Here is a 17,834-nt window from a genome sequence, read left to right as displayed (position 1 = left end):
AGTGTCTCTCACTCCTGACGAGGCACTCAGGGCTGGTTGCACTTGTATCTGCGTTAATAATGGTGACTCAAGTTGGCTAAACGGACGGAAAGCCCTATTCTCCAGGCGCTTTGGTCATATGTGCTTCTCTGATGGTAAATTTCTGGTGCAAGGGAGTATAATTATACTCATAAAGGTTCAAACGAGCAGGCTCATTCGAGTGCCAAGACCAATATGCTATCACGATTGAGATTAGGCTTAGCTAGATAGCTGTCAATCTAAGTGGATATGAGATGGCAGGTATATCAGGATCTACGGTATATTATTTAGGGCTATCATATATCAAGAAGTGTGTCAATCTAAACCACTAGCCTAGACGCAACGTAAATCCAGCCCCGGCCTCCCCTGTGTCACCACTACTTTGACCACCAAAAACACTAGCAAAGTCCAGTTTTGGCGCCTCCTGCCCCCGCTTCGGCGCTTCGGGTGTCAGATGGCGCCTTCTCTTCTCCATGCCGGCTTTGGATGGGAAGGTTGGGAACATCTCTTTCGGCTTGGGCCGTGGGTCTTCGCGGAAATAAGGATGTTTGAGACATTCTGTAGCGGTGGGACGTGAAGCCGGGTTGAGAGCTAGAAGTGACGAGAGAAGCTGCAGGCCGGCGTTTGTGAGGAAGGGGAATTTCGAGCGGGGGAGTACGGTGGATGATGAAGATGTTGGCGGAAGACGGAGAGACTTTGCGTTTGGCAGCGAGCGGAAACCAGGCCATATTTGAGGTGTCGGGGGGCCGGTTAGCGCGAATATCTAGTCATGTTAGAAGACGATTGCGACTGTACAAGAGGGAACACACCTTTGACACTTGGTCAACTTCATTCTTTCCCTGGAGTAGAGGCTCCTTGGTTAGAAGTTCTCCGAAAATACAACCAACACTCCACATATCAATCTCCGGGCCGTAGGATTCAGCACCGAGCAGAAGTTCCGGAGACCGGTACCACAGCGTCACAACCAGTTGTGTCAACTTTGGGGGTGGGTCGCCATAGTACCGCGCCATTCCAAAGTCTGCAATCTTGAGCTCGCCGCGGTTGTTCATGAGGAGGTTCGATGTCTTCAGGTCGCGGTGCATGATCCATTGCGAGTGGAGGAAGTCGAGGCCGGAGACGAATTGCATGAGAATAGTCTTGATCTCAGAAGGGAGAAATGGTTCGCGCATTTCGTCAAGAAGGGTCTTGAGATCGTGTTCGAGGAAATCCATAACGAGGTAAACTCTATAAAACGTGGGGTAGGGGATGCCCCCATTTGTGCATGATTAACCTCCTGTATCTGGAACTTTTCAGGGTAGAGGGAATTTCGCGCAGAGGCATATTCTGGCAGAAATAAGGGTAGGCTTACTCGTTCATTTTGTTCCCCATGACGACTTCGCGCAGATAAACGACATTGTTATGGCGGGCTTCCAGGAGGGTCTGGATCTCGCGGAGACCAGTGACAGGAAAGCCGTCTGGGGAGTTATCCAACTTAAGCTTCTTCAGCGCGACCACCTCCCCAGTTGTAATCTCCTTCGCTCTGCTGACCCAGCCGTACGAGCCCTCTTCAATATGGTTCAAGCGCTCGAAGTTGTCGACGTGTCGACACGGTCCCCATTCCGTCGTGGGAAACTCCAGCAAGTTCGACTTTGCCGGTTTCGCTTGCGGTTCAATATCAGAGGTCGCTTGCGATTGTTCGTTTGAGAGACGGCGGCGTTTCTTCGGAGGCGCATCGTCGCCATTAGGTGCAGTGTTAGATTGAGCCTGCACAGCTTGAGCCTTTGCTTGCTCCTCGAGTCGTTGTTTTTCCGCCTTTGCTCGTCGCTTCTCCTCCTTTTCTCGTTTTTGTTGGGCAGCAATGGCTTCTGCCTCGGGGTCTTCATCGGCCCATCTAGATTTGGAGCTCGACATTGCGCCAAAGTCGAGCTGCGCGTGTTGAATGAGAGTATCGAGGTCGGGCGGAATTTGGAGCCATGACGCTATCGGGCCGGGGAAGCTTGTGGCCTGAGGATTCAGGCGGATCGCGTGATTTCAAATCACCCCGCTGTCCCGCATTACTACTTTCCATCTCAACTGCTCTCTGTGCATTCTTACTTTCTCTTTTGTATTACTACTGGAACCGAAATACACCATGATTGATCCTTTTCAAGTATGAGAGCTTCTCCCGTGCTGGAACCGACAATTGGGCTGACCGTTGCAGACAACATTTGCGGTGCCGATGAGCTGCGATGGCTGCGTGAAGGATATCTCACAGGCATTGGGCAAGGTCGAAGGTATGAGTCAGATCTTAGATGGTGAATCCAAGCTGAAACGAGGGACTTCTCTTCCAGGCATCAACAAGATCGAAGCGAACCTCAAAGATCAACTCGTATTTATCGAAGGCACGGCGCCTCCGAGTTCTATAGTTGCGGCGATCCAAGGCACCGGTCGGGATGCGATTCTACGAGGCAGCGGTACATCCAACAGTATGCTTACCCTCTACATGGCTATGCTGTTTGATCTCAGCTAAACCGGCGTTGATAGGTTCCGCGGTCTGCATCCTCGAAACACACTCGACTACGGTTTCCAATAAGATCCGAGGGCTGGCGCGCATGGTCCAGGTATCATCCCAGATGACGCTGGTCGATCTCACGATCAACGGGCTGGCGCCAGGGCAGTACTGGGCGACAATCCGTGAGGCAGGAGACATCTCCCAAGGGGCGGAGTCGACGGGCGGCATCTGGGAGGCGGTAAAGGCGAAACTCCAGGGCGCCAATGCACACAAGGAGCCTCGTGGGATATTCGGGAGTGTGGAAGTAGATGCGAAGGGGCGAGGCAATGTGTTTCTGGACCGACCGGTGGCTATCTGGGAGTTGATTGGGCGCAGTATGGTGGTGTCCAAGGGGACGGAAGGGCCGTTTCGACGCGAGGATTCCAATACTTTGGTTGGGGTGATCGCTCGAAGCGCCGGGGTGTGGGATAACGATAAGATGGTGTGCTCCTGTTCGGGCAAGAATGTGTGGCAGGAGCGCCAGGAGCAGGTGGCTCAAGGTATGGTTTGATCGGGTTGAAACCTACAAGGGGCTCGTCCTTGCATTAGTATTGTGTTTTTGATGAACTAGACGATGATGTCAATGTATAATGAACGATAGACGAGATTTCTCCGGACAAGTATTGACCGAGTCAGTCGATGCTATATTTATCAGAGGTTCGACAGGCGGTTCTTTGACGTTCTTAAGAAGGATGGCTCACATGACTGATGGCAATGCAGTCTCGAGAGACGGTGTGGAATGATAAGAAAGTGACAAGAGAGTGCGAAGACCCCTCTTCTCCAGAAAAGCGGCAGGGGTCAATCAGAGCACAGAGCATGGCTGCAGCGTGAAAGTGAAGCCTATCACGGCGGAATCCAGCCTTAGGGAGATCGCGCAGAAGCGCCGTGGCGGGGACGCTAGAAACTTAGTTTCTGTCACATATTCTGATTTGGACCAATAAGATGCTTTCTTCTTCTTGACATTCTTCGACGGAGTAGTGACCTCTTTCTAAGTTTCCATGGATGTGTCTTGAACTCTGGGTTTCAGCAACAATCAGATTATGGACAAGTCATGTCTGGGACAGCTCGGGTCGGGCCTCGCCTCACTATAACCAGGGTCTGTATATCAACAAGAATTCGACTATCAAGGGGATTAGAATACGAGCCAAGGATCAACGTCTGCACTGTGATGAATTCCCCTGCAGCTCCATCTGATTATCACCAATGATGATTGCATCTGACAAGTCGAGGCCTCCTGGGCGCCTCTTCACCTCCCCTCGGTCCTCCTCCCACTTTTCTCTCCTCCTCCTCCACTCAATGCTCTTCGTTAGCCGCTCATCCCTGCTCCAATTCTGGCTTCTCCTTTCTTCACTGTCGACTGTCTCGATTCTCTCGAGTTCCAGGTACCAACCATCGACACAGCCTTCAATTCAGGTCGTCAATTCAACTGAAATATCAGATTCAATTCTCCGATCCCTCTCCAGGCCCTTTGTGCTCCTAGAGTCTTAAAAAGAACTCGATCTCTTCTCGCCTCAACTTGCCAATACTGCTGCCAAAGTCCAGTGGCTGGTGCTTTAATTTATGATCTAAATATAAACCCGATCTATCTCATCCTTCACCCAACAGAATCACGAACAAGACTGCATCCTTCGGCTCTCGCGCATGGTCTGTCACTACTGGATGACTTGCTTAATCTCGACTTGATTGACTGATCCGCAACTCGAGCAAGTGGGCTCACTTTGACCTCTAGTCCTAACTCTCACTCCTCCCCGTGCCATTCTCTGCCTTCTCTTCGTCCTTGGCCGCCAGCCCGTCTCCATCTGCCCACCCGAGTCAATCCCCGTCACATCTTGGCTGTCGGTTGGCGCATAATACATATAACTGCTTCGTGCGCTCCGGGAATTCCGCCCTCCTCCCCCCTGCAGTTGGCAAATAAATTCCGTCCAGCCGGTGTCAGCCAGGTATCACGACGAGGGGGACAAACACGTCGTCGTCTTGAACTCAATCGCTCTACATAAGACTCTCCCTGGCACTGGCGATTCACAGAAATGTCCCTCAAGCAAGTATGTCGCCGATCCTCCAGCCGTACATCAGTCACCCGGGTGTTAACAAGAAGTTGCAGGAAATTGAGACCTGGGTGCAGGCTCTGGATCATTTCGACAACCAGGAGTATGACCTCGCCTTGCGATGCTTTGCCGGGATTGCCGATACTTCCAAGATTCTCTTCAACTGCGGTGTCATCTATGCAACGTTAGGCGAGCATGAGAAAGCAGTATGTTCTCGCCGTCATTGTACGACTGCGCTAACAATTCCAGGTTGAGTGCTACCAAAGCGCCGTGGGTCTAGATCAGTACCTCGCCATTGCCTACTTCCAGGAGGGTGTTTCGAATTTCCTCCTAGGCGACTTTGAAGAGGCATTGGCCAATTTCAACGACACCTTGCTTTATCTGCGAGGTAATACCTACATCGATTATGAGCAACTCGGCCTGAAGTTCCGCCTGTACTCGTGTGAGGTCCTCTTCAACCGAGGTCTGTGCTACATCTATCTGCAGCAAGTCGGACCCGGTATGCAGGATCTAGAGTACGCCTCCAAGGAGAAAGTCACACCAGACCACGATGTCATCAACGACGCTCTCCGCGAGCGGGCAGAAGTAAGTCGCCAACACTTCCTATGACATCAGCTGACAATCCAGGGATACACCGTCTTCTCCATCCCAGTCGGAGTCGTCTACCGACCCAACGAAGCCAAAGTCAAGAACCTCAAAGCAAAAGACTACCTAGGAAAGTCACGCGTAGTCGCCGCGAACCGCCTCAGCAACCCCGTCGACACAGCCCCAAGACCACTAGACAGCGTCCCCTTCGCAACATCCCACCTCGTCCAAAAAGGCCTCACAAGCCGCAGCCGCCAACAATCCGAGCCCCCCATGAACCGCAACCTCTTCCCCCCAACACCGCCCCCAGACGCCGACAAAGCCAGCCTCAGCTCCTCCGGCAGCAACGGCGCCCGGGGCTCCGTCAAATCGCAACGCCCTCCCAAACTCGACCTCGATCGCCCAGGCGCGCAACCCGCCGGTCGAAGCACCACCGATCTCCCCGCCCCTGCTCCAGAAAAACCACGCATAGGAACAACCCGCACCGCTTCAGAACCCCGCGGCCCCCCACCCCGCCAACCCCGCCTCTACGTCCCAGAACAACGCCAGATCCCTCGAGAATCATACGGCCACCGCCGCGGCGCCAGCGACGGCTTCGGAATCACCTACCCGGAAGACCCCTACGGCGCATACGGCGAAGCCCGCGCAATGGCGCTCGCCAACGGCGGCCGCCCCTTCGCACAGCAAGGGTACATCGACGAGGAAGAAGAATACGGCAGCTCGCCGTGCGACGAGGAACTAGCCCCAGACGCCGGGTTTGAGCTCATGGGTGTCGGTGCTGGTGCTCCTGCTCATGGCGGCATGCACCAACGAAACCGATCACACAGCCGTGGTCCACCACGGGGATACTCGCGGAGACCGGAAGTGCGCAAGTTCCGGGTTAAGGTGCATTCGTCCGAGGACACGCGGTATATCATCATCGGGCCGACAATGGAGTTTGTGGAGTTTGAGACGAAGATTCGAGAGAAATTTGGCTTTCAGATGGCGCTGAAGATCAAGATGCAGGATGAGGGGGATATGATTACGATGGTGGATCAGGAGGACTTGGATCTGCTGCTTATGGCGTCGAGGGAGATTGCGAGGCGGGAGGGGAGTGAGATGGGGAAGATGGAGGTATGTTATAACTTACTTGGCACCCAGATGGGGTTATTTTTTGGTGGAGTGCGGTTACTGACTTTATGCAGATATGGGTTGAAGAACGACGGATGATTTGATTTGACTTGGTTTGGTTTGGTTTGGTTGGATGGTGTGATTGTGATGAAAGCGTGTTATACCCTGCCTTGCATATGTGATTTGTATATATTAGCATTTATACCCATAATGAATGATACCAGTTCAATGAGTGTTGTCAGACGGACAGTCGAACTGTAAGTGAGCTTATGTAGTGTAGAGAATTCATACTCTCTGAGCAAGAACATATCCCGTCCATTCGAAGATATCTCTTGACATAGTTTTAATAGCACACCCTACCTAACCAATCCTACTATACCAACCACAATCTTTCACACCCGGAATGCCTACTTCGAACCTTTATCTAGGAGTAGTTATTTTTAAGATCTATAGATACTAATAAGCAAAAGCTAATATAAGACAAGTCGCGTGGTCTAGTTGGTTATGACGGCTCGTTCACAGGATATTCTCCACTGCACCGTGCAGGTCCCCGGTTCGAACCCGGGCGCGACTATTTTTTGCTTGCAACACCTCGAATCTCTGTATCGTATACTGCTTTTTTGGTTGTTTTCTTTTCTCGGAGTATATCTTAGGGGACAGAAATGTTTCTCATGTTGGTTTGAAGTTCAAATTGTGGTATGGAAAAGAGGAACGACTGGTCGGCTACTTGTCGAGTACTCTGTACATCGTGAGTAGGGAAGTGTGGTCAGTACTTTATTGTTCCAGTTTACGGGGTTTGGCCTGTATAGACCTTCCTAGATTGGTGTGACTCGCAAGAGGTTTATGCAAAATGAGCAGAGAAACTCGTTCCTCAAGCGCAAAATATGGCCATGCTAGGATATATATATATACCCAGGACACGTTCATACGTCGCTTATTCCAACAGCTACACGACCTCGTTCTTCTGGAGTGAGCAGATGAAGTGAAGACATCCCAAGCTAATACCAGCAGTCCAATATGTATTTTATTCCTCTGTGACGAATGTATGCTTTCCACTATAGCACCTAGCTGTAGCTGTAGGGCACGCGAATCACGGGATCGGCGCCAGTTTACTTCCAGCTCAGCATGATCGCGAGCTCCACCGACGTCAACATCAACATCAACACCAACACACCACAAGCCCCGCGCTCAATGCAATGACCGACCTAACACCCACCTTCGCGGACCTCGTCCACAAACAAAACAACTCCCTCTCTCTCTACAACCGCCCGCTATCTACCGAAACCGCTGACGAATTCCTAAAAGAAGCATACCGCATTGTCCGTCCCCCTCTCACAACACTCTCCCCCCCTCTCTCGCAATCAAAACAGACAGACACACACACTAACTGCTGAAACTAGAACACGCACATCTCCTCCCTCCTCGCCCACCTACACAAAATCCGCCCCTCCTTCCTCAGCATCTCCGCAACGCAACCCAGACCCAACAAACCCAAACACCGCAGCACCCCCTCAACAACAAGCACCTCCCGCGAGAAAGAAAAAGACCCCCTCCTCTCCCCCACCGAACTAGACAACATCACCACCTCAACCTCCTCGCTCCTCCACACACTCTCAACCTCCATCGCGAACCTCTCCTCCGCCGAGTCCCTGCGCCAGGAAACACACTCCACCCTGCTCGACAAGAAATACAACCGCAAGCGCTCAAAGGCCTCGAGCCTGTTATTCCAATGGGCGTCCGGCGCAGGCCTCACAGACCAAGAACAAGAAGCTTCCGACGTGGGAAAGAAACCCGAGCAGATCACCGATGAGCGGAAGGAGGAACTCCTCCGGTCCGTCCGCGAGGGGATCCTATGGTTTCTCCGGCGCAGACTAGAAGGCTCGATTGAGTTGCAGAGAGACATGGTCGAGAAGCGGATCGAGCGGGCGAAGGAGCGCGAGAAGAGCGTGCTCTATAAGACTGCTGCTGCTGCTGCTGCGAATGCGGTTTCACCCACGGGAGCCGGCGCCGGCGCCATGGGCGGAAAAACCAGAGACAGAAATAGTGACAACAACATCTCGATCTCCGCACCCTCAACCTACCCCGATTCCGCACTGGAATTCGAACTCTCAAATCCAAAGGGCAATCCGACCCTCGACGCCGCCGAAGTCGCCGCCATCGAAGCCGAACTCACCCCGCAGCAACTGCAGCTCTTCGCCGAGGAGAACGACTCCCTGGTTCGGTATTACGAGGATACGTTGAGTAAAGTGCAGTACGTGCATCCACATATACCTTTTTTTCCCGATCTACTTACTTGCCCTCTTAACTTATCATTCCCTTCATATACCCCCTTGATCGAGCTCTATAATTGCTATGCTAATGTGGATCCGTGTGAATCAGGAACGCCGAGAAATCACTCCTAGAAATTTCCTCCCTGCAACAAACCCTCGTCTCGCACCTCAGCGTGCAAGAAGAGTACATCGGGCAGATGGTGAGCGACGCATCAAACACAGAAGGTAATATCGGGCGCGGAAACAAGGAGTTGAAGCGCGCGAGCGAGAGGCGGAGTGCGGCCCAGGCGGTGTTTTGGGGGACTGTCGGGTTGTGTACGTGGTTGGTTGTTTGGGATTTGATTTTCTAGATTTATCTTATCTACATAGGTATCTTAGATGGATGATGCATGAAGGGTGTGAAGAGAGAGAGAGTGTGTGTGAGAGAATCTATCAGTATCATATTAGATCTTTTATCTGAATCTGGTCATGCATATGAAGTATGGAACCAGAGGAACTGGAATGCGGAGTAGCATGAGAAGACGACCGAAATGACCAAGCCAAGCCAAGCCAACCGACCTGCATGATCGGACTTTTTTGTATGTGTATATGTGTGTATGAACTGGAGAGGGGAATAAGTGGTTCGAAGCCCAAGCCTAGAGAATCGAGCCGAATACCGTAAGAGAAAGCAGAGCGAGACTGATAAACCGAAGACCGAAAAATGCTGAAACGGAGGAAGCCTCCAAGCTAATCACGACGTCTCCCGAACGACACTGTCGACTGCTTCAGCAAAGTAATCGAGGTTATGTGTGTTCAAGCCAGCCATCGAGATACGGCCGTTCTTCGTCTATCGATCCGGATAATTAGCAAGACATTCTCAACCAGACATACCGGGGTGTGATGTGGTAGGAAAACTCACCATATAAACCGCCCACTTCTCCCTCAGAACCTTAACCTGCGCTTCACTCAGCCCCGTGAAACTAAACATCCCGATCTGCTTCGTGATATGCTCCCAGCTCCCCGGGGTCCCCCTCTGCTCAAGCCGTTGCCTCAACCCGCTCCTCATCTCTGCGATACGGCCACTCATCGTCCGCAGATCCTCCTCCCACTGGCTAAACAGCTCGGGATCATTCAACACTTTACTCGCGATTCTCGCGCCGTAAGCCGGCGGGTTCGAGATCTCCGAGCGTTGCAGAATCGCCAATTGCGACGCAACGTGCGCATTCGCACTGCTTGCGTCGGACCCTGGCGCCGAAACAAAGTGGAACGCACCGGTACGTTCACCGTAGAGACCGAAATTCTTAGCGAACGACTGCGCAATGCATAACTCGAAGCCCTGCTCGACGAAATACCGGATCGCCCATGCGTCGCGGGAGAGGTCGCCTGAGGCGAAGCCCTGGTAAGCACAGTCGAAGAAGGGGAAGTGGGCGCGCTCGCGCATGATGACGGCGACTTCTTTCCATTGGTCCTGTGTCAGGTCTACGCCTGTGGGGTTGTGAGCGCAGGCGTGGAGGAGGATGATGGAGCCCTTGTCGGCGGTTTTGAGAGCGCCCAGCAGTCCGTCAAAATCTAGGCCTTTTGTGTTTGCGTCGAAGTACGGGTAGTTTGCGAGTTTGAGACCGACATTGCTGAAGATCTGGTGGTGGTTTGCCCACGTTGGGTTTGAGAGGTAGAGGGTTGGTTTGGGGGATGCAGGGTGGAATTTTGAGAGGAAGAGGGCGCCGAGATGCACGGCGCCTGTGCCGGAGATGGTTTGGAATGTGGAGACGCGGGAGTCGGTGATGGCGGGGGAGGAGGCGCCGAGGATGAGCTTTTGGGCGGCGGTTGTGTAGTCTGCTAGGCCTTTTATTGGGAGGTATTCGTGGTTGAGGTTGGGGTCGGAGCGGATGAGGTCATCGGCCTGTTGGGAGAGGGTGTTAGCACGGAGTATGGGGTAAGTATGAGATAGGAGGGAGCTCGTGGTCAAGATAACGGAGCTCGCAATGACGCAGTCGGTAGCAAAAAAGACCAACCTTCTTGACGACAGGCAGCACCCACGGCTTCGCGTTATCGTCGCGATAAGCACCAATGACCAGGTCGACCTTCTTGTCGGAGGGGTCGTTGCGATAAGCCTGGGCGAGACCGAAGAGGGGATCTTCCGGTGCAGAGGGCACGACAGCAGTCGAGAAAACAGGGGCGGAGGGAGAACCCATGATGTGCGAGGCGAGAGACGCAAGACGGGATTTGGCAGTTGAAGCAAAAGAAGAGGTGGAGGAAGGGGGAGTGGAAGAGGAAGAGGAAGAGGACATGATGACGGATTTATTTAGAACAGACTCAGTTGATCCAGAGAGAGGTCACACCACCTGCTTGCTGCTTGCGTTCACCGGGCAGGAGGCAGGTTGTAGTCATAGAAATGGGCTGTGAGGGGGATTTAGAATCCGACAGGTTTTCTACAGAGGTTTATTGTATTTAAATGCCTCATTTGGAGCTGGAGAGTCTAGTCATGATGAAGCTGTCTTGCTCATGCGTCCGAAGAGTACCGAGGTGTCCAACTCCCGATGGCAAGCGTACGTCACATGTTACTATCAGTATTTTCTATCTTGTATCTTGTTCAAGACGAAGCTGTATCTCAATGATAATAATAAGGATAATAAAGCTGTTCACTGTGTCAACTGCTAACTATCGAGATGCGGGGAAGAACAAGACTCAATCAATAGCCCATCCACAAATTCTCCGAATCTCCAACGGCCATACAAATCCCACACGACCAACCACTTCAGACCAAAAGTCATCCACGCCGAGCCCAACCGTTTCGTTTCATCAGTCTCAGTCTCCAGCAGTCTCAGCCCTGCTCGATCGCTCTTCTCTCCACAAAAAGACGAGAATTACCCGGACCCCGGACATTTTCCGATCTCCCATAGGACAGCCCCCGGAAGAAAGACGACATCATAACGAGAATCCTCGGCCATCTACCCGGGTACACTGTTCCTGACGTGACTCTGAACCTGAATCCTGCAGAAATAGAATTCAATTGCAATTTCGATCTTTGCCGGTGGGATTCGGTTAATTGAATGCCGTGGGGTTAGATCAGATGCGCAGCCCGAGGGCTATGGGTAATGGAGGTCAATGGCCGGCCTGGTTGGTGAAATTAATGTAGTATTTCGCGATTCGTGATCAATCATCAGGCTGGGCTGGACTTGACTGCTGGTTAGAGAAGGGGGTAATTCGATCCCCTCACGCTTGCGATGATCTTTTTTTCTTCGACGGAATTTTCTCTCCTCATTCCTGACTCCGCTTCGAGTTTCCTCTGTTGTTTTCTCCTCACTTTAGCCGTCTGTTTCCGGTAGGTATCTCCATGAGGCTTGAGCCCCCAGGCCCCAGCCCCAGCCCACCATAGCCTGAGGCAGCCTGAGATTTCCGGGTTCCCCCTCGACAACAGATCCCCCCCCAATTTACCCCACGGGGTGCAGGGCCATGCAAATGCAATCCATGTTTTTGTTTCCCCTCACCCCTGAATATATATAAAAGTATCCTTATACTATACTTATACCAATGTTTATTAAACTTCTCCAAAATAATCAAGTGAAAGAGTCGAGTATATGATTGATCAAAAATATCTACACATCTCACATAATACCCTAGTCACAGTAGAGATCGCACAAGCTATACACAGGTGCTCGAAAATAATCCTATCTTTTGAGAAAAGAGAAAAAAAGCCAAAGCCAAAGCCATAACCAGCCAGCCAACCCTCCGTCTCAAAACGCCCGTGTCCGTGCAAAAAAGAATAATGTCAGGTCAAGTCAAGTCGGTCAAGTCGTCAATATATAATCAGGACAGAACAGAACGGGAGAGAATGTTCAATGTTGATGTCGAGTCGATGTCGAGGTAAACGTGATGTGATGTGATGTGATGTCAATGTCAATGTATGCAGGCCGGCCATGCACCTCAAAAACAAAAGAGATAGATAGATAAGATGATAAATACCCCTCACATGCATCTGCCATCTCAGGCGAGGAAAAAAAAAAACATCAAAATGGGCATGGAAAGGAAAAATGCATCGGAATCACCACGCGCCATCAAGGGGGTGGCGGATGCCTTCACTCACTCATGCACGTGAGAGCTATGAAGAAGAAGAAGAAGGCGTGTTCGCCTCTTCCGCACTGCCGCCCCCATGCGCCCTCGTCCGAATGCGAAACTTCTCCTTGAACCGCGCCGTCAACCGATTCCGGCGACTCCGCTGCTCATCGCTCTCGTTCTCTGCTTCGCGATTCGCCTCCTCGCGGACGCTGCGGAGAGCAGCGAGGCGCTCTTCGACGCTGGCGTCGCGCATGCGCCGGGCGTTGAGCGGGCCGTGCAGGTAGCTGCTGATGCGGCGGTGGCGGTGGGTAGGTTGGTCTTCGGTGGCCTGGGTTGTGGCAGCGGTGGTGGTGTTGTTGGGGTTTTCAGGGTCTTCGGGGTTGGTTTCTGAGGGATTCTCGGGGTCGGTTTCGGCTTGGGGTGGGTTTAGATCGATGCGGCTGGTTTGGTTAGTATAATTGAGTTCAAGGGTTGGGTGAGTGAAAGGGCAAGGGTAAGTGGACATACCAAAGAGGGCAGGTTCCAGACACATTCACAAGCCAAGGATCGATACATTCAGGATGGAATTGATGGTTGCAGGGTAGCACACGCAGATCCTGGCCCTTGACAAAGTCGTCTGTGCAAATCGGGCAGGAGAAGTTGGGATGGTCGGCATCGGTCGCGCCCGTCTTGGTTTCAGTGTTCGATTTAGGGGTTGCCGTTGCATCTGCTGCAGCTGCTGTCGTGGTCGTGTCTCGAGTTTCCTCTGGCGCTGGCGACGAGGAACCACCAGTGGCCATTGGTGGCTGGCGAGTAGTATCCTGGTCCTCTCGTAACGGTGAAGCCGGCACCTCCGACGCAATCGACATTTCCACGTCTCCCTTATCCGAATCAACCTTGCCATCGTTGTTGTCCCCGAATTTTACGATCGGAATCGTTTCCAGCATCGCTCTTGCTATACCCCTTGCTCGACTTTGCCGCGGTCGCCCAGGCCGTTGTCGTGGGCCGTAACGCTCAGGGTGGCGATGGGCTCGGACGGCACCGGTGACGATGATAGTTAAGAAAAGTGCTGTGATAATACCCGTAATACTGTACAGAATGATCATAGCTGTTATAGTTAGCATTGCACTGACCCATCGCACAGACAACGCACGCATACCAGTGTTAGGGCTGTCGGCACCCCCTCCATCGCCATCCCCACCACCACCAAAGGTCCCAGTTGGAGTAAAAGTCGTCATGTCCGGCACAATGTACGCAGAGCCAGTCTCGTTGTTCGATTGCAGTCGAGCCTCAACAGTCCTCGCCGTATCCGCACTCAATGAAGTAAATAAGTGTTCGTAGCCGTAGTCGTCATTCAAGAACTCGCAGTGCGACGCAGTCGTACTATACAACAGGACCGCCTGGGGCTTCTGCTGTCTCGTCAAGACCTGAGTAAGAGTCGCAAGGGCATCCAAGTTCCCCGTGTAAGCGGCCGAGTCGCAGGAGACGAAGGCTATATCACTCTCCTGCAGAGAGAGCAAGTTGCTCGACCCCACCTGTACTAGCGGTCCGGTGAGATTGAATTCCTACAAGGCGGGCGTCAGCATCACAGCCACAGCCACATGTAATACGAACACTGATACGCTTGGCCTGGCCTGGCTGGGCTCAGACGGGGAATGTCAAGTATAAAAAAATAGAATTTCTGACCTTAAGCTGACGGCTGCGCAAGCTGACCAGGAACTGGGATACTGGGGCGATGTCAAAAGGCCGAGCGAGGTCCACTTGGGTACCGGCGAGTTGATATCGTTCCGTAGGGAGATCCGCGGTGTTATTTGACGGTAGCAGGGATGAGGCCGCAGGCAGAACAGTGGAGCAGAGGGAAAGGAGGAAGAGAGAGAGATAGCGAAAGAGGGGGGAGGAGGAGGAGGAGGGATGAAGAGAGAGAAAAGGCATGGATGGGAAAGTGAAGAAAAGGGAATTTCCCCACGGGATGCGAGGCTGACGGAGAGGCCGGAGAGACGGAGGGTATGGGGAATCAATCAGGAATCGCGGAAGATCATGACAGAGTGGGACACACAGGAAGAAGCAAAGAAAAGGATGAGCGAAATGGGCGAAAAAACGAGTAAGCGACAGACAGAACTAGTGCTGCCCAGGCTCGCAGTGAGTGATATCACGGCAGCAGATGGTCGATCGCAGACTAGTTACAGTACTGAGCGGAGTGATGTACGCCCGAGAAACCCGGTGGATATCGATGATGGATTATCCCGGGGGATCCGACTCAATAAATTGGCAGGCTGGCAGCAATTGACAAGAAACTTGAAAGAACAAAGAGCCAGAGATCTGCCCAGTTTATCAGAACGAAGGTTTGCACAGAGTTACGGCTTCAGGGCCGGAAACGTGACAATCATGGCCACACCTGACGGATCCAGCATTATCGATGCTGACTCTTGCGGCGTATTCATTCTTCTAATCTCGATCGATCTGTTACTTCATCTCTACGGAATAATCTCTGTCCATCTCCGAGTCCGAGTCTGTCTCATTGTAGTAAGTAAGAGTCAGCGGATCAGACCAGACCAGACCAGACCAGCATCGGACCCGATCGCGAATTGAAGACCTGAAGGTTCTCAAATTGAGTGTTATCCATGGCTCCGGACACTGACAGCCAAACAATCTGATTGATTGATTGATTCTAATTGATCTGAGCGCCGAATGCGTGGACACTGGATGATGCGGGGATCTCTGCGTTGGCACTCAACCGTCTTCCGAAAACGGCCTGCCTTTCAATGAGGTCCCCAGCTCCAGCTCCAGCAACACCGTCAGTGTCAACATGAAAACAAACATTCCTATCCTACCTATCATCAGATCAGAAAAGGCATTCTCTGCTTCAATTGACCCTTTCCCCTCGGTCGGCCGGCATCTGTGTCTCACAGTGGTGGTGTGAGATTCGTAAGCTCATAAGCTGCACCGCCCCCAGGATGCCTTGGATTTGGGCCTTTGTCTGAGACGGAGTCTACGGAGTAATCTCACCAAGCATCAGCAGAAGGTATTTCTGTTTCGATTGTCATGCTCTCGCGTGGTCTACACTCGAACTACCATTGTTGTATCTGGTCCAATCGACCGTGGTTGATCGGCTTGATGATGATGCGATCATCAGATCAGTCCCCTTCTCGGCATTGCTCTTTACCCTAAGCAGTCTGAGAACTTTTCGGAAAAGGAACTGACCTTCCTCCGGATTGTTATCTGTCTCCAATTCTGTAATTCAAGGCTGTCAGTGGTGTCTTGTCGCCCTGATGTCTCGGTCTCTCCACATGAGAGCGATCAGCAGTCGGCTCCGCGATCGGAGCACATGCTTATCGCCGTCAAGCCCACCCATCGTCCATCGTCATGTTGGCCCAAGCTTAGGCGGAGTGCTTTGTAGAAGGGTAATATTCCAGTCTACTCCGTGATGGTCAAGCTGAGTGCTTCTGGTTAGTGAGGAGCACTTCATTGTAATGTGAGTTGAGGTTGCAGAACTTCGAGTTCGTACTCGTAGCGAGCGATGCGCTCCTCCACAATTATCACTTACCCCAACCCCAGCCCGGCCTACCTTCTGCGACAGACAACCCAAGAAAAGAACTTGGTTCTCGGCGTCGACGGCATCATCCTGCCAGGACAAGCGGGGGGTTTTACTTTCTTGGGAAGGTGAATCGGCCCTATGGATCGTCGGTAGATCCCGTCTGGCCCAGTGGCCCTCCTACAGCGAAGCAATCAGCAGCAGCTTCAACTGAATGAGGCATGCATCGCTGTCTGCACTCCGCAGTTTGCAACCCCAGTTGACCTTTGAAATACGTTTGCTCTGCAGCTCGCGGAGTTTCTCTTCCAGAGGAGGGGATTTGACGAACCCTCCTGGCGCGGGTACCCTGCCTCCGAGGTCACTGGTCCAGTGGTTGACCAAGTTCGCAGGGGGCATTCGATCTGCGACTCCCGCGTAAAGGACCAGCTACCTAGGTATTCCATGCCAGCTATGACGAATGTCGCGCCTTATCATGGCCAACTCTTGTACCCATCCAGGCAAGCTTGACGGACTAGCCTTGTTCGAAGAAATAAGCTTCAAATCCCGGGCGATGAGCAACGTTGCAGGATCTTTTGTTTGCAGATTCCTTGGCTTTGGGTCCTGCGAGTTTGCCTCTCGAGGCAGCAGAAATGTTTGTGTTATCTTTTTGATGCGCAAGGTTATCACAGCTGTACGGAGTAGAGGAAAGTGCATAGCCATAGTTGGACTGTGCAAGAGAGTAAGATAGCGCCGTCATGCCATGTCTGATGGCCATGTCACATGTCTTGACTTATCGTTGCATCAAGATGCTACTAGCGGATCTGAAAAGGACACCGTATACTCCGTAAGATCCAGGGGTAAGAGGCGTGTTGGCTTTAGGCTCCAATGAATAGAGCGAAGCTAGAAGGGTCCAAACTGTCGTGCTGTGTGGTATAAGACCTGTGTAACGCTGCTTCGTAGCGAGTGCTGAGGTATCTATAGGAGTGCGGATTGCCTGCTGTTTCATGGCACTCAAATTTTCAATATATTGCAGATAAAGTTGGCCGGTGGGGTGAACTAGAGGAAATTACCTGGTGCTAATCGTCGATAGGGTTGAATAGTTCCTCTCGGGCATGAACCGTGAGTCTGGATGCTGGGATAGACTCAAAGATATTGCCTGACCCTTGGCAAAAAGAGTCTCTAGACTCTAGAGAGGGGAGCTTCCCCACTGCAATGGCTATTGGCGGAATAGACGGGGCCCAGACCGCTGTTAACGACAGTGAGGTCTGTGTGTTAAGCCACAGAGCGTTGGCTGTGAGAGTGAGAATGAGGGTGTTCAGTGCAGTGTCCAGACTCAGAGTACAACCGTGGCGAAGATAAATGATGGTCTCCCTACCGATCGGCAGTAGCGTGCTTGACAGCTGGAGGCTGGATCGCCGACACATGGACACGATACGAGGAGTTCATCCGAAACACTCAGACCTGACTGTGCCGCAATTGTTGCCATCCATTCCAGGTGGAGGAAAGAATGTGGATAGCAAAAGTAAAACAAAAGCCACGCCAGTAAGACGCTTATCATTTCCAACCCGGAAAGGCACCACAGAAGGATTGAGGAAAGACGAGCGTCCGTGCATGAGGCTGGAAATAAATGACAGATGACAGATGACAGAAGATTTTCCGGCTGACGGTGTCAGATGTCCTTGTCCTTTGAAAGCCGAGTTCAGTTCTGTTGAGAGAAGAGGCAAAAAGGGCTTGCAGAGGCGCAAGTAGCGATCAGAAAAGGGAAACGGACC

General features: G+C 52.1%; 6 protein-coding genes and 1 non-coding gene across 7 annotated transcripts; 4 read left to right on the top strand and 3 right to left on the bottom strand.

The window, feature by feature from the left end:
- Nucleotides 1-260: 260 nt before the first annotated feature.
- BJY04DRAFT_190687 (kinase-like domain-containing protein) lies at nucleotides 261-2,075 on the bottom strand. The gene is made up of 3 exons (XM_073711537.1): nucleotides 1,367-2,075; nucleotides 828-1,242; nucleotides 261-781 (listed from the first exon to the last, which is right to left on the bottom strand). The coding sequence occupies exons 1-3, from the start codon at nucleotides 1,906-1,908 to the stop codon at nucleotides 347-349; spliced, it is 1,392 nt and encodes a 463-aa protein (XP_073570518.1). The 5' UTR covers nucleotides 1,909-2,075; the 3' UTR covers nucleotides 261-346.
- BJY04DRAFT_70142 (copper chaperone CCS1) lies at nucleotides 2,063-3,384 on the top strand. The gene is made up of 4 exons (XM_073720894.1): nucleotides 2,063-2,146; nucleotides 2,198-2,270; nucleotides 2,328-2,462; nucleotides 2,521-3,384. The coding sequence occupies exons 1-4, from the start codon at nucleotides 2,129-2,131 to the stop codon at nucleotides 3,036-3,038; spliced, it is 744 nt and encodes a 247-aa protein (XP_073570517.1). The 5' UTR covers nucleotides 2,063-2,128; the 3' UTR covers nucleotides 3,039-3,384.
- A 1,170-nt stretch (nucleotides 3,385-4,554) lies between these two features.
- Nucleotides 4,555-9,140, top strand: BJY04DRAFT_228115 (putative PB1 domain protein; the record flags this gene model as incomplete). The annotated part of the gene is made up of 7 exons (XM_073718767.1): nucleotides 4,555-4,569; nucleotides 4,629-4,778; nucleotides 4,822-5,157; nucleotides 5,200-6,302; nucleotides 7,448-7,586; nucleotides 7,668-8,518; nucleotides 8,647-9,140. The coding sequence occupies 7 exons, from the start codon at nucleotides 4,555-4,557 to the stop codon at nucleotides 8,885-8,887; spliced, it is 2,835 nt and encodes a 944-aa protein (XP_073570516.1). The 3' UTR covers nucleotides 8,888-9,140.
- On the top strand, nucleotides 6,751-6,841 carry BJY04DRAFT_t93. The gene has a single exon. It is a non-coding gene; the product is annotated as a tRNA-Val (tRNA).
- BJY04DRAFT_190674 (aspartate aminotransferase) lies at nucleotides 8,904-10,923 on the bottom strand. The gene is made up of 3 exons (XM_073711536.1): nucleotides 10,529-10,923; nucleotides 9,436-10,416; nucleotides 8,904-9,363 (listed from the first exon to the last, which is right to left on the bottom strand). The coding sequence occupies exons 1-3, from the start codon at nucleotides 10,802-10,804 to the stop codon at nucleotides 9,268-9,270; spliced, it is 1,353 nt and encodes a 450-aa protein (XP_073570515.1). The 5' UTR covers nucleotides 10,805-10,923; the 3' UTR covers nucleotides 8,904-9,267.
- Nucleotide 10,924: 1 nt separating this feature from the next.
- Nucleotides 10,925-11,966, top strand: BJY04DRAFT_190669 (uncharacterized protein). The gene has a single exon (XM_073711535.1). It carries the CDS (start codon nucleotides 10,969-10,971, stop codon nucleotides 11,485-11,487), a length of 519 nt encoding a protein of 172 aa, XP_073570514.1. The 5' UTR covers nucleotides 10,925-10,968; the 3' UTR covers nucleotides 11,488-11,966.
- Nucleotides 11,967-12,615: 649 nt separating this feature from the next.
- On the bottom strand, nucleotides 12,616-14,483 carry BJY04DRAFT_218855 (RING-H2 finger protein; the record flags this gene model as incomplete). Its single annotated transcript, XM_073716398.1, has 4 exons — nucleotides 12,616-13,012; nucleotides 13,080-13,659; nucleotides 13,711-14,116; nucleotides 14,238-14,483. 4 exons carry the CDS (start codon nucleotides 14,481-14,483, stop codon nucleotides 12,616-12,618), a joined length of 1,629 nt encoding a protein of 542 aa, XP_073570513.1.
- Between the last annotated feature and the right edge of the window lie 3,351 nt (nucleotides 14,484-17,834).

The sequence above is a fragment of the Aspergillus karnatakaensis genome (genome assembly GCF_047715665.1).
Source record: "Aspergillus karnatakaensis strain CBS 102800 unplaced genomic scaffold BJY04scaffold_28, whole genome shotgun sequence".
Lineage (NCBI taxonomy): Eukaryota > Fungi > Ascomycota > Eurotiomycetes > Eurotiales > Aspergillaceae > Aspergillus > Aspergillus karnatakaensis.
Note: the sequence above shows the minus strand (reverse complement) of the source record. Positions and strands in the feature narration are given on the sequence as shown.

Coding starts and splice junctions, on each gene's coding strand:
- BJY04DRAFT_190687 (XM_073711537.1), bottom strand. CDS start 1,908: ATGTCGAGCTCCAAATCTAGATGGGCCGATGAAGACCCCGAGGCAGAA. Junction 1,243..1,366: donor ATGGGGAACAAAATGAACGA/GTAAGCCTACCC, acceptor CACGTTTTATAG/AGTTTACCTCGTTATGGATT. Junction 782..827: donor AAGTTGACCAAGTGTCAAAG/GTGTGTTCCCTC, acceptor TAACATGACTAG/ATATTCGCGCTAACCGGCCC.
- BJY04DRAFT_70142 (XM_073720894.1), top strand. Junction 2,271..2,327: donor GGCATTGGGCAAGGTCGAAG/GTATGAGTCAGA, acceptor CTTCTCTTCCAG/GCATCAACAAGATCGAAGCG. Junction 2,463..2,520: donor AGGCAGCGGTACATCCAACA/GTATGCTTACCC, acceptor CGGCGTTGATAG/GTTCCGCGGTCTGCATCCTC.
- BJY04DRAFT_190674 (XM_073711536.1), bottom strand. CDS start 10,804: ATGTCCTCTTCCTCTTCCTCTTCCACTCCCCCTTCCTCCACCTCTTCT. Junction 10,417..10,528: donor TGCTGCCTGTCGTCAAGAAG/GTTGGTCTTTTT, acceptor CTCTCCCAACAG/GCCGATGACCTCATCCGCTC. Junction 9,364..9,435: donor AGAAGTGGGCGGTTTATATG/GTGAGTTTTCCT, acceptor CCGGATCGATAG/ACGAAGAACGGCCGTATCTC.
- BJY04DRAFT_190669 (XM_073711535.1), top strand. CDS start 10,969: ATGCCTCATTTGGAGCTGGAGAGTCTAGTCATGATGAAGCTGTCTTGC.